The sequence below is a fragment of the Micromys minutus genome (genome assembly GCF_963924665.1).
Source record: "Micromys minutus genome assembly, chromosome: 3".
In the NCBI taxonomy this organism is placed as follows: Eukaryota; Metazoa; Chordata; class Mammalia; order Rodentia; family Muridae; genus Micromys; species Micromys minutus.
Genome location: NC_137972.1, coordinates 15,940,593 through 15,953,491, shown reverse-complemented (window position 1 = coordinate 15,953,491; position 12,899 = coordinate 15,940,593). Strand labels below are relative to the sequence as shown.

Sequence of the window (12,899 nt, the reverse complement as noted above, 5' to 3'; positions counted from 1 at the left end):
ATTTGAATGAACCAATGATATTGCTATGTGCCTGTTGCTAACTACTTGTGTGATTTTCCCTATAAATACTTCTCCCCATTTGAGTTTGGGGTCGACCTCCTCTATCTCCTGGGTGAGATAAGTGCTGTCACCAGAGCTCTGGAATAAACCTCTTGCCTGATTGCAGCAAGAAAGGCTTTTCCAGAGTTCTTGTGTTGGAGTTCTCCTGGTACTTGAGTAAGGGGCTTCCCCAATTTGGATGGGGAGTCTTTCAGTTGGGGGCTCATCCGAAATTTTGTGACCAACCACAACTCTGAGACATTCTTGGAGGTAAAAAGGAATTCCCCAATTTGTGTCTGAGTGTGCAGCCACTGTCTTTCTCTGTTCTGATCTGTATCTGAGAAGCGCTTTTGATTTTGAAGCTGCTTTCAGAGCAGTAAGGCTCATGAGCAGTGATTGACAGACATGCCCTGGTGATCACAAGCTGTAGCCCTGGAGGACACCCTGGGAGGTCAGGGGAGTCAGGGACAGCTGGCTGTCTCTTATCAGGTTAGGGAGGACTGTGTGATCCTCTTGGAAGATAAATTCTTTTCTCTGAAACTGTTTTTGGCTGGTGCCTATGGACCGGGTGGGGCCGCTGTTGTCTGGATATTGAGCTCTCCTGTATTGTCTATGGTTGGTCTGCTTTGTTTTTTGGTTTCTTTTTTTTTTTTTTTTTTGTTTTTCTGTTTTTGTTTTTGTTTGTGTGTGTGTGTGTGTGTGTGTGTGAGAGAGAGAGAGAGAGAGAGAGAGAGAGAGAGAGAGAGAGAGAGAGAGAGAGAGAGAGAGAGAGAGACGGTAAAACAGACGGTAATGAGGTAATGAGCCCCAACCCTGACGCTAGATCACTGGACTGAAGTTAGGGACAGAGTAGACAATATGTCAGTTGCAGTTAAGAAGGCAATGTGTCAGACTTTCTGCTCCTCTGAGTGGTGGACTTTTGGCATCAGATGGCCTCCTGAGAGCACTTTCGACCTGACTGTAATTTCTGATGTTAAAGCCATTGTTTTCCTGGAAGGACCAGGATTGTACCCCGAAGGAGTCCGTGGGAAGGAGGAAGTTTGCAGGCAGAGTAGGAGCTGTGTAGAGAGGGAATGAGTGTGGGGAGTGGTAGGGCTCAGCTGCACCAAGGGCACCCTCACCAAGGGCCCAGGCAGAGGCCAAGAAGTTTGGTGGCAGGGGCCGCAGCAAGGGCAGCTGGGAGAACAGAGCCCTGGGAGTGAGCACAGAAGTGACAAGGCATGCAGCTAGGAGCTGGAGCCCGAGGCCAAAGAGGGACTGCCCACTGCGCCAGAAGACTTTGACCCTGGGAGCTGCCCTAGATCAGCACAGGAAGCCAGAACCTCCAGTACTCTCTGCTGCCCCAAAAAATCTATCCAGAGATTGAGGTGACTCCTGAATGGCCAAGCCAACCCCACCCCTATTTCCCCAACTTCCTCCCAAACATCCTCTTATCCCTGCCCTGCAAAGAGCAGGAGGCACAGCTCTAGCCGCCCACGTCACCTAGACTGCTTCAGGGATGGCCAGGATGGGGTGTGGTCTCAGGAAGCCAAGCATGGACACAAAGGTGTTAGGGAGCAAGGGAGGGTGCAGCCAACACCCAGAGGGAAAACAGGCTGAAAGAGCAGCACCGGTGTGGACCAGCCGATGGTACCTGAAGTCAAAGAGCTCAGAGTCTGGGGGAAACTAGACTGGACTGTAGCACTGCTGCTATGTGCCGTTGGGGTCACAGTATACCCTCCCTACCTCCATCCACTTCAGTACTGGCCGTTTTCCTTTGCAGGCATTTATAATTTAAAAAAACTTATCACCCTTCCTTTGCAGAAAACCCTGCCAGCCTGACCGAATTAGTGGAGTCTTTAATGTTTTCCCACCACATCAGTCAGTAGCCTTTCCAGGTCCTCTTCACTATCGAAAAAAGAGAGAGTGAAAAAGAACACTCAAAAAAAGAAAGGAAAACAGATGTGTCTAATCAGGGAGATAAAAAAAAATAGACACTGAATAAAAATAAATAAATTGATGAGTAGGAGGGGCAGGGGAGGTGATTACACAGCTGCAGTCAGATAGCAAGAGAGACAGAGACACAAAGGCACATACAGAGAAAGGAGAGAAAGAAGTGGGAAGCGGAAGTAAGAGAGGACGGGAGGCATAGTGGACAAGAGAGGAATTTGACTAGGATTTTGGCCACAGTGGTGAGGGGCAGGGAAGTAGAAATCAAGTCTGGCACTAGGAAATAACCTCTTGACAAGAATCGACATGCTTTCTGTAAAGAAAAAGGCCACTGGACCAGAGATTGCCCCAACAAGAAGGAAAAATAAAGAGCCTGTGCAGGTTCTAACCATCCGGTTGAAGGATGAGTACCAACTCTTTGAGTAGCAACAGTCTGCCTCAGATCAGATGGACTGGTGGCTGTAGGCACATCCACAGGAATTGAAAAGTTCAGCCTGGCCTAAAGCTGTGCGGAAACCTGAAACCAACGACTGCTGGATAGTTCAAGATCTCCAAGAGGCAAACAAATGAGTGACCGATTATCAGCCTGCAGTACTTAACCCCTATCACCTGTTGAGCTCATTGACCCAACCCAGAACCTGGTGTACAGTACTGGACTTGATGAAAACACACCAATACACTCATCTAGAGGTAAAAAACCTTGTGAAGACTGTCTTGAGGTCAAATTCTTTTGTGCCTGGTTTGAGTAGATAACTGTGTGCCATTCCAGAAAGTAAACTTATGTAAGCAGCCAAGAAAGAGAAAAGATAAAACTGAGGTTTACTGGGAAGTAGATTTTACAGAGACTAAGTCAAAAAAATATAGACATAAATATCTATTAGTCTTTATAAATACTTTTTCTGGACAGGTGAAAGCCTCCCCGCAAAGAGAGGAATGGTGTCAGCAGTCATAGTTAAGGAGATTCTAAAAGAGATTATCCCTAGGTTTGGCACCCCTAAAGTAATTTGATCAGACAATGAATCAGCTTGTGTTTCCCAGGAAAGTTAAAATTAGCTCATTTCTTGGGGACCAATTGGAAATTACATTGCACATATACACCCTAGAGTTCAATACAGGTAGAGAGGATAAATAAAACTCTAAAAGAGACCTTGTTAAAATTGGCCACAGAGACCGGTAGTGGAGAGTGGACTGTCCTCCTCCCCTTTGCCCTGTTCCATGTACAGAACACCCTTGGCCCCTTTGGCCTAACACCTTATGAGATCCTGTGTGGGGGACCGTCACTGTTCACAGAGTCGGGTAGAGTGTATAATCCTGAAGCTGTTCTCTCAAAAACCTTTGTTTGCCTGCCTAAAGGCCCTTGAGGTTATAAGACATCAAGCCTGAAACAACTGAAAGAGGTCTATGAGACTGGAAGTACAGTTCCAGGTTGAAGACACTATCCTGGTCTCACGCCATTCAGTGGGAAAGCTAGAACCTCAATGGAAGGGGCAGTATCTAGTGCTTTTGACAACTCCTAGCAGTTAGTTGGGGCTTGGAGTTGCCATGGGTGTAGGAAAAGATATAGCAGCACTAATAGAGACTCCTCAATATTTCCATACACTGAGTTCCACAATAAATGAAAACTTACAAACCCTAAAACAATCAATGTCTAAGCTTAAAGAGTCACTGACTTCGGTCTCAGAGTTGGTCTTGTAAAACAGAAGGGGATTAGACTTATTGTTCCTTAAAATAAAGGGCTATGTGCTGCGTTAAGAGAAGAATGTTGCTTTTATGTAGACCATCCAGGGGGTAATTAAAAACTCTGTGAGTAAGCTCAGAGAAAGATGAGCCAAAAAAAAAAAAAAAGACAGAAGAAAACAGCAAAGATGGTTTGAGAGATTGTTGAACAGCTCCCCATGGCTGACTACATTAATCTCATTAGTGGGGCCTTTTTAAATTTTGCTTTTGCTTCTTACATTTGGACCTTGCATCCTTAATAAGTTAGTAGCTTTCATTAGGAAAAGAGTCTAGTGCAGATTTTAATGCTTCTCCAGCAATATCATGCATTAAAGGACTTTCAGAGGGCTGAGGAGCAGGATACTGAGTTCTAAGATTACAACTAGCCACTAATAGAAGAGGGGAATGAAAGAGTTAAAATTTTAAATTGGCCCCACTGACCCTATCTTGAGAACAAGTATATCTCAAGGCTAAGAACAAATAGCATGTTCAAAAAAATGGCCTGACCCCAGACCATCTGGACTCAATGAGGCCTTGCTCCACAGTTTAGAGAAGAACGTGTACGAAGGTCAGCATGCCATATAATAGAATTGATCCCCGTCTAAAATAGGCAGAGTATGCCAATTTGAATAAACCAACAAGATTTCTATGTGCCTGTTGCTAACTGTTTATGTGATTTTTCCCTATAAATACTTCTCCTCATTTGAGTTTGAGGTCAACTCCCCTATCTTCTGTGTGAGATATGTGTCATCCCCAGAGCTCTGGAATAAGCCTCTTGCCTGATTGCAGCAGGATAGGCTCTTTGAGAGTTGTTGGGTTCGTGTTCTCCCGGGACTTGAGTGAGGGCTTCCCCAATTCTGGGTTCTACCACCATCTGTTGCTGTATATGTGGATGGAGCCATAGGTTGCTCTATGTGTACTCACTGGTTGATGTTTTAGTCACTGGAAGCTCTCTGTCAATTTTCTCCCCATTCCCCTTTCCTCTTTCTCTCCACATGTTCATGGCTAGCCTCTACTCCCCCCAACCCTCACACACACATACCCCTCTCTGCCTTTTTCTGGCTTTACACCCATTTCCACGCCCTTAATAAACTCTATTGTATATTATATCTGTCCTATGACTGGTACCTCATGGGAGGTGCAGGGAGTATGGGCTCAGAGAAGCACCCCTTTCCACCTTACCATACTTTACCTCTGCCAAATATATTCTAGTTCTGTCTTTTATTTTTTCTCTATTTTATAAAGCATAATACTTTGGGCCACTTTTTTAGGCTACATGTTGCTTTTCATGCAGTAATTTTTTACTTAAGATTTGTCTTGTCATCTTTTAATATTACATACACACACACACACACACATACACACACACACACACACACACACATAAGCACACACAGATGAAGTGAGAAGATGAGGAATATTTGGTGTGTGTGAGCAGTGTCTTAAGGATTTAGGTTTGGGAATGGTTGTGGTTAAGGCACACATGTATGAAATTGGCATGGAATAAATAGCAGCCCACTGTCAGTGGCGCAAATCAGCTGTAGACATCCAAAGGCTTACTGGCAACCACATCAAACAGAGCAGGAAGAGGCAGACGACAATGACCAGGCCCATTGCCTACCTTTAGCAGCATCCACCACAATGTGCAACTAAGTAGTGGTCAGATGAGAGAGAAAAAGAAGCAGAAAATATTGGGCAGTTTGAAGAGAGGTAGAACTAGAGACAAGAGGTTATAGAGGTATAGCCAGTTGTGAGCCCACAGCAAAACCCCAGCCAATACTGTCTCTTAGGAAAATGTCTGGTGCTGTGGCCATGCAGCAGCAGGGTTCCGTGTCCGTGTCTGTGGATCATATTACAGCTAAAGATCATCTGGGCAACTCTGGTCTGGACCATGAATTCTGCCCACAGTTCAAGGTCTGTGCAGACCTGATCCCACTACTCACCTGCTGCAGCCCTTCAGAGAGTGTGCTCAGCACCTCTCTTTAGAGCTTCCCACTGTGTTGAGAGAAGAGGTGAGGTAATGAAATTGGTGTGAGAGTAACAGTGAGAGTAAGTGAGCTTACCCTGCCACTATGTGAGAAAGTCAGGAGAGTGGGCAAAATTTCCCTACACCTAAGCAAATGTAGCATCCAGAAAAATGGACTGAAAACGTTGATGGGTACTAGAGTAAAATGAGCTCTTTTGATCTGGGTGAGCCATGATAGCTGGAGAGCTGTGTGCCTGATTGTCAGCAGCACTGGGTCAGCTCGCTGGGGAAAGGCTGGAGTGCTTGCCCTGGGGGGGCAGGTGTAATAGAGCTATCCAGATGATCAACTCAGTTTCCATGCATTCCCAGATCCAGGATATCATCTATCTAATCTATGACCTATTGGAGCATGTGAAAAGGCTCCTTCTGTAAATCCAATGCTGCAGAATCTCCATGATACAGAGCTATGACCAAGAGTGCTCTCAGTGAAGATCCAATATTGATGATATAGCAGATCCCAAATGTCATGTAATAGACCAACAAATCTTTGAAATGAACCTTTTCAAGCACAAATGTGTGGATAAAATAAGACATACTGTGACATATAACATCTTCCAGGATAAGAATTTTTTAATGATTTATTTTTTTTAACATTTGTGTTTTATTTTCCATTTTTTGGGGGGATATAAGGGCTGAGGGTAGATACAAAAGAAAGAAATATAAAAATAGATGTGAGTGAGAATGTGGTGCTAATGTGGAATTCATAAAAATTAATAAAAATGGGATATATGATACTTGTAGTTAATGCATTTATTAATAAAAGGATACAAACTGGTATTCTTTGCAAATAATATAAAGATTAAGCTTATTATTCATACAGAAAGAGTGAGCTCTTTGTAAGCTGATGCTTCGGGTTTGCTCCATGTGCATATGTATGTAAGTGTAGGTATGTCTATGTAAGTATGTAAATAGATAAGACAGGTTGTGGGAAGAGGAGATAGAACTAGAGGAGACCACTCCCAGCAGATAGGTACATCGCCAGTGGAGGTAATGGCCACTCACTCATCTCAAAATTCTGTAGTCAGTACTTTTCCAGTCTAAAGGAAATGCAGAAACAAGAAATGGAGAACAGACTGATGGAAAGGGAATCATGAGACTGCCCCATCTTAGGATTCATCCCATCCGCTGACACCAAACTAGGATACTATTGATGGTGCCAAAAAGTACTTGAAGACAGAATCTTAGTAGGACTGTTCTCTGTGAGGTTTGCCAGCATCTAAGACGAAAGGAGACACAACCGACCATTGAATTAACTCTGGGAACCTCAACAGGAAAAGTTATAAAAAAAGTGAAGGAGCGAAATGGGACTGGAACTCCATTGGAAGAATGACAATATCAACTTACTGGACTCCCAGAAATTAAGCCATCAACCAAAGTTTATACATGAATGGGTACATGGCTAAATAAGAAGTTATCTGGCATTAATGGGAGGGGAGGAGCTCAATACTGTGGAGACCTGTTACCCCAGTAAAGAGAGATGCTAGAGGGGTGAGGTAGGAGTGGGTGGGAAGAAGCGTGGAAAGTACCCTTTTAGAGTAAAAGGGGAGGCTCAATGAGATGGGAGATTTGTGAACAGGAGACAGGGAAGGACAACATTTGACAAGTAAACAAATAAAATACTAAAATCACTTAAAAAAGACAGATTGTTGGGCCTAGCAAGTAAATATGTGACAATGAATGTATATTATGAAAATATATGTATTTATGCATATTTGCTTGTGTAAAAGTTTTTTTTTTCTATTTTTGCAAGAGTAACTCTCTTCTCCTAATTCAATAAAAGTTTATTGCTCTAAACCTACCTCCAGCCAGGCAAGCTAGAGTTCAAGCTTTTGGGCAAGAGAGAAAAAAGCCCCAAGAATTACTTCTTTACTTAATCCCCTGCAATTATGAAACAGTTGTTAATCACCCAAGCCAGCAGTTTTAGCCCTATAATAAGAAATGGAGTTTTTAAAGATTATTTTGAAGCTATCAGCCAGCATTTAGTATATTTAAAAAACAAGAAGGCCAGAAACTAATGGTCCTTCAAATACCTTCAGAGAAGTTCAGTCCTTAAAACAAACTCTATGTCCAATGGTTCAGATGATTACTGCCCAGGATCTTGGTAAAGATTAAGGATTTAGAGAACATTCAAAGAAGAACAGCAAATTCAGCTTTTAAGAATTAAATTCAAATGCTTTGGAACTTTTAAGAATTCCTAATCCTCAGAAACTTCTATACAGCTTATATTTTTATTCTTTAGTTCATGATTCAATAAAATATAAGAATAAATAAAGAAAATAATTGCAAATATCCAAAAAATGAATAGAAAGACTGTTATAAATTATGTTTAAAATATTGTAAGAATTGCATTGGTCTATAAGGCCCAGGCAAATGATATTTACAAACAAGATATAAAATAAAACAATAACAGCTTGGCCAGAGTACATCGCAGCATTATTTATAGGACATTCCAAATCAGAATAATATGAGCTGGCAGAAACTGAACTTCACAAAGAATGCTAGCTGCAGGAACAGGGACCCCTAAGTTGGAGAAAGAGATTATTATCTGTAAAAAACAAGAAGTTCTCACGGCAGCTATTCTCTAGAGTACTGATATTAAAGGCAGCTGACATTCTAATGGGCATCACTGTTTATGCAGTTTACTCTTGAAATGTACCAAATCCTGTGTGAAGTGTTTTTCTAAAAGAACTGGTATGGAGAAATGTAGCATAACAGTGGTTAGAACATGAGGGTAACATGGAAAGAAGGTGGTCTCTCAGTTAATAGTTAGAAGATATGTAGAGGAAAGAATTTCCTTTCTGGAAATAGCCATCCCCAGACTGCAGTACTGTGCACAGTCAGAATGAAAAACAGCAAGGAATAACTGTATGCTTAATATTTTATTGAGATTATTCGTCTATAGGAATGAAAGTGAAGCCATCTGTCTTCAGTTCACCTGAAATAAATAAACAAATGGATAAATAAATAATTAACTTCTGGGGGAGGAAAGACAATGTGTAATTTCAACATGTGTTAAATATTGTTTAGTTTCTTGGATAAATCTGTTAGAGTTAGGACATTTGAGAGTGACGTTAAATAACATACACAATAAGAATTATACAAGCCAATTATGTCCTGGATGTATTTATGATCTATATTGTTAGGAACTGGAGTTTGTGGGACCCTATGAAGAATGAGGTATTTATTTACCTTTTCTCTGCTATGAACCAGATGGTTATGCAAACAATGTCTGCAGGAAACTATGTCTTTGCTGGGGTGGGCCTTGTGGATTTCCAGACTGAGGAGGCCTCTGCTGTGGGCCTCCAGGAGGGGGTGGGCCTTGTGGGTTTCCAGGCTGAGGGGGTCTCTGAGGACCGCCAGGGGGGGGTGGACCTTGTGGGTTTCCAGGCTGAGGGGGTCTCTGAGGACCTCCAGGAGGGGGTGGGCCTTGTGGGTTTCCAGGCTGAGGGGGTCTCTGAGGGCCTCCAGGAGGGGGTGGGCCTTGTGGGTTTCCAGGCTGAGGGGGTCTCTGAGGGCCTCCAGGTGGGGGTGGGCCTTGTGGGTTTCCAGGCTGAGGAGGTCTCTGAGGTCCTCCAGGAGGGGGTGGACCTTGTGGGTTTCCAGGCTGAGGGGGTCTCTGAGGACTGCCAGGAGGGGGTGGGCCTTGTTGGTTTCCAGGCTGAGGAGGTCTCTGAGGGCCTCCTGGTGAGGGTGGGCCTTGTGGGTTTCCAGGCTTAGGGGGTCTCTGAGGACCTCCTGGAGGGGGTGGGCCTTGTGGGTGACCATGATGAGGGGGTCTCTGAGGTCCTCCATGTGGGGGTGGACCATGATGGTGTCCTGGGGGAGGAGGGTGTGGATGCTGAGGATGATGATGATTGCCTCCGTGCTGTGGTGGTCTCTCTGGTGTATTTGTATCTTCCCCGCTGCCATCCTCATCACTATCATCATTTTCATCAGAAGCAGGAGGTCTTGGTGGGAATCCTCCTGGAGGTGGTCTCAGATGATGGTGTCCATGTCCCTGGCTCTGCAGCTCTTCTACTAAGTGTAAATCAAAGTACATGAATTTATACCTTTACTTTCTCACATTATCACCCCCTCGACTTTATATCACTGATGCCTCATAAAGAGTAATTTTCATATTTATTATATTAACTTTCTTGTATCTTAACTCTTTGGATGAGTATTTTCCTGTTATTCTGGTACAATGAAATAAAAAAAAAGTGATTTCATGTTATTTACAATTCCCAAACAGAAGTGAAGAAAGGGAGAATAGTCTTTATATGTTACTACTTAGAACTGGATAGAGTAGCAAAGTTATGACATCAAAGCTTTACTCTTAAATGTAAAATGTTGTTCAAGGTCTTATAAGCATGTGTTTTTCAGAAAGGAAATGTAGAAAAGTTTTCTATTCTATTTTTATGCAAAATATTTGTAATTATTTTTCAGCTGTGCATACACAGCTGAGGACAAAGGACCCATTTAAAATTTCACGAAGCACAGACTATATGTAGTTGCATATTTTATTTACAATCACAGCATTCTAACCAGAACCACTTGGGACAGAAGAATTCTTTGAGCAACTATAGTATCACAAAGAATTTTAAATGGAGACACCCTATATGTGTATCATGCATATTATACCACTTTAATCTGTGAAAGAGAAAAAAATGTCAGTTTTTCTATCAAAGCCCAGCTTTCAGTTCTTCCAATGTATGGCTCTGCTCTAGAACCAATATTGAAAAGAGTGTCTATTTATCTCAGCAGAAGCTGCTAGTCAAAAATTTGATAAAATAAGGAAATGATAATGTGATAATTGAATAATTACAGATGTGAAGATTACATAGAAGGTCAATAGATGATGAATCTGCCTTTACCTAAGAGCTGAGAAGATGAGTATTCATTGATGAGATCTAGGAATTAAGCACACAGAAGTTGAATGTTACTTAAAACATTGTCATGCTGCTGAGATTCCTACCAAGATGCTTCCTACACTCAGTAACAGCTACTATTTAGTTCCTTCTTAAATGTATCAAACTTTACTGATTCACTTCATTAACAGTCCTATAGTTTCAGTGATAAGTGATTCTATTCTTAATGATTTTCTTCATGATCTTTACTTCTTATTTGAATGAAATACCTTCCTAGGTATTTAATTCACTGGAATACAAAAGAATACTGATTTTAATGCCATGTACAACAAAGCAAATATTGAAGAACTTTTATTAAGAAAGAAAGATAAATTAGGACTAACCACATATTTCTGTGGCCAAAGTCACTTGCCTAATAACTTGAATTAATTTTCTGAATCTACATGGTAGGAGGTAAAATTCTGCTACCAATAGGCTGGCCTCTGTCCGAGTATACTCAAATGTGCAAAACATGCACACACATGGACAGACAGAAGCACACCACACACACATGTGCATTAACATACACAAAATAAATATTAAATTTATATTTATAAAAATATTCCTTGAAATTTATAGCACAAGTTATACAGAGTTTTAAAAGTGCTAACTTTCCCATTTCTCAGAACCATTCCTTATATGTTTTCACTTCTTTATCCTCTCTTCGAAAGCTAAACACCACCAACTATGTTTTTTTTTTATAACATATTAAGAACTGAGTTTTTCTCTATCAACTGCAACATACTAGCATCATCATCCACCACCTGAAAAGTCTTTGTATAAATGCACTCATGTTATTTTGTTGCAACAATTTTTTAACTTATACCATGACTATAGATTTAGCTTTACAGGTAAAATAATAACATGTTCTAAAATTTGCTTTCATCATTATTTATCTCTGTCCCCTTTTTATCTTATTTCTACCAGTCCTGAACAGAAGTGTATAGCCCAATCCCCATGTCTTTGTAAGACTCCCTCTCCTACTTCATACCTTCCTCTGAGCTCTGAGCTGAGCTCAGGGCCAGCAAGGCTGCTGTGAGCAGGACCACCAGCATCTTGGAGGAGACAATAGACTTGCTCCTAAGTTTCTGTTGGAGGAAGGAAGGGCACAGTCTTTATAAGGAAGGTAGAACAAAGGCATCTTTCAGGTCCTTACTGCTGACCAGACCTGGCACAGCAGGATGTCATGCATCTCTGACTCTTCTTTGGGACTTTAGCCTAGCAGGATGCAGTAGGGTTAGGTTCTCCAGGATTCAGTTCTTAATGATACAACATAAAATATGGACAACAATGTTAAAGTTATACAGTGAAATTTCAAACATTAGAAATAAAATTCTAGTTTGATGTAACTGTGACTCTGTCTATGTTAGCTCTGATCCTGGGAGGATTTGTTTCTATATAAACCTATATATTTGTGTTAATATTCTTTCCTTTATTGAAAATAAAGATAGATTGTATTTCTGCTCATATGTAAGAAATTACATATATGATGTTATATACCTGTGTATACACTTTAGATTATTTTTTTTCATTTCTGCAGGTGATTAAAACACCACAATGGAATACATAGTAAACGAAACAAGACAGGCTGCTTGTGCCGAGATGGGCTGTCCGTAATTCTCCAGACCTAATTTAAATTAATGAAAATGTGATATCTTAGAACTTGAATCCTGATTATGAATATTCTTTTCTTCTTTTTTTTTCTGTGTTAGGAAAAGAAAAGAGGCAGAAGACAGGCCTGGTAAATGTTGGACCAGTCAATACTAGAATACACATGAATCACAGAATGATGTGCTTCACATAATATTTCCTCACATCTTCACTTTTATTTATTTATTTTGCAACATTGAATTACACTATGGCCAGTATTACTTCATCTCAGAATTAGGCTTGACCAGTTACTTGGACTTTGGGTTAGCTATAAACATAAATGAGGTGGTCTGAAATCACCTTCAAATCACCAAGGCATTTTTTTTTCTCTGAATGATATTCAACATGGAGAATTTAAGTTTCTATGTTTACAGTCAATGATTCAATACTTACCCATATGTCTAGTTGAGGATGATTGTGTGGTATACCACACAGGGACATGCTTACTGTCACTATGTCATAGTCCATCATCCTCTTACAGCACCCATGAAAGGCCTGCCTTATGTTTTTTAATGTGTTTACTTTGTTATTCTGCTTGTCTTTTGACTTAGCCTCATAGCTTCACTTGCAATTCTTATACACAAGTCCCCTATGTTAGGAGTCTGAATTTGAACCCCCAAGGACAGCTTTATTCGAGAACTCCTGAACATGGT

General features: G+C 41.2%; 1 protein-coding gene across 1 annotated transcript; it reads right to left on the bottom strand.

Annotated features, from left to right (window-relative positions):
* Nucleotides 1-8,924: 8,924 nt before the first annotated feature.
* Nucleotides 8,925-11,651, bottom strand: LOC308418389 (uncharacterized protein; the record flags this gene model as incomplete). The annotated part of the gene is made up of 3 exons (XM_080913744.1): nt 8,925-9,727; nt 10,564-10,599; nt 11,588-11,651. 3 exons carry the CDS (start codon nt 11,649-11,651, stop codon nt 8,925-8,927), a joined length of 903 nt encoding a protein of 300 aa, XP_080769870.1.
* Between the last annotated feature and the right edge of the window lie 1,248 nt (nt 11,652-12,899).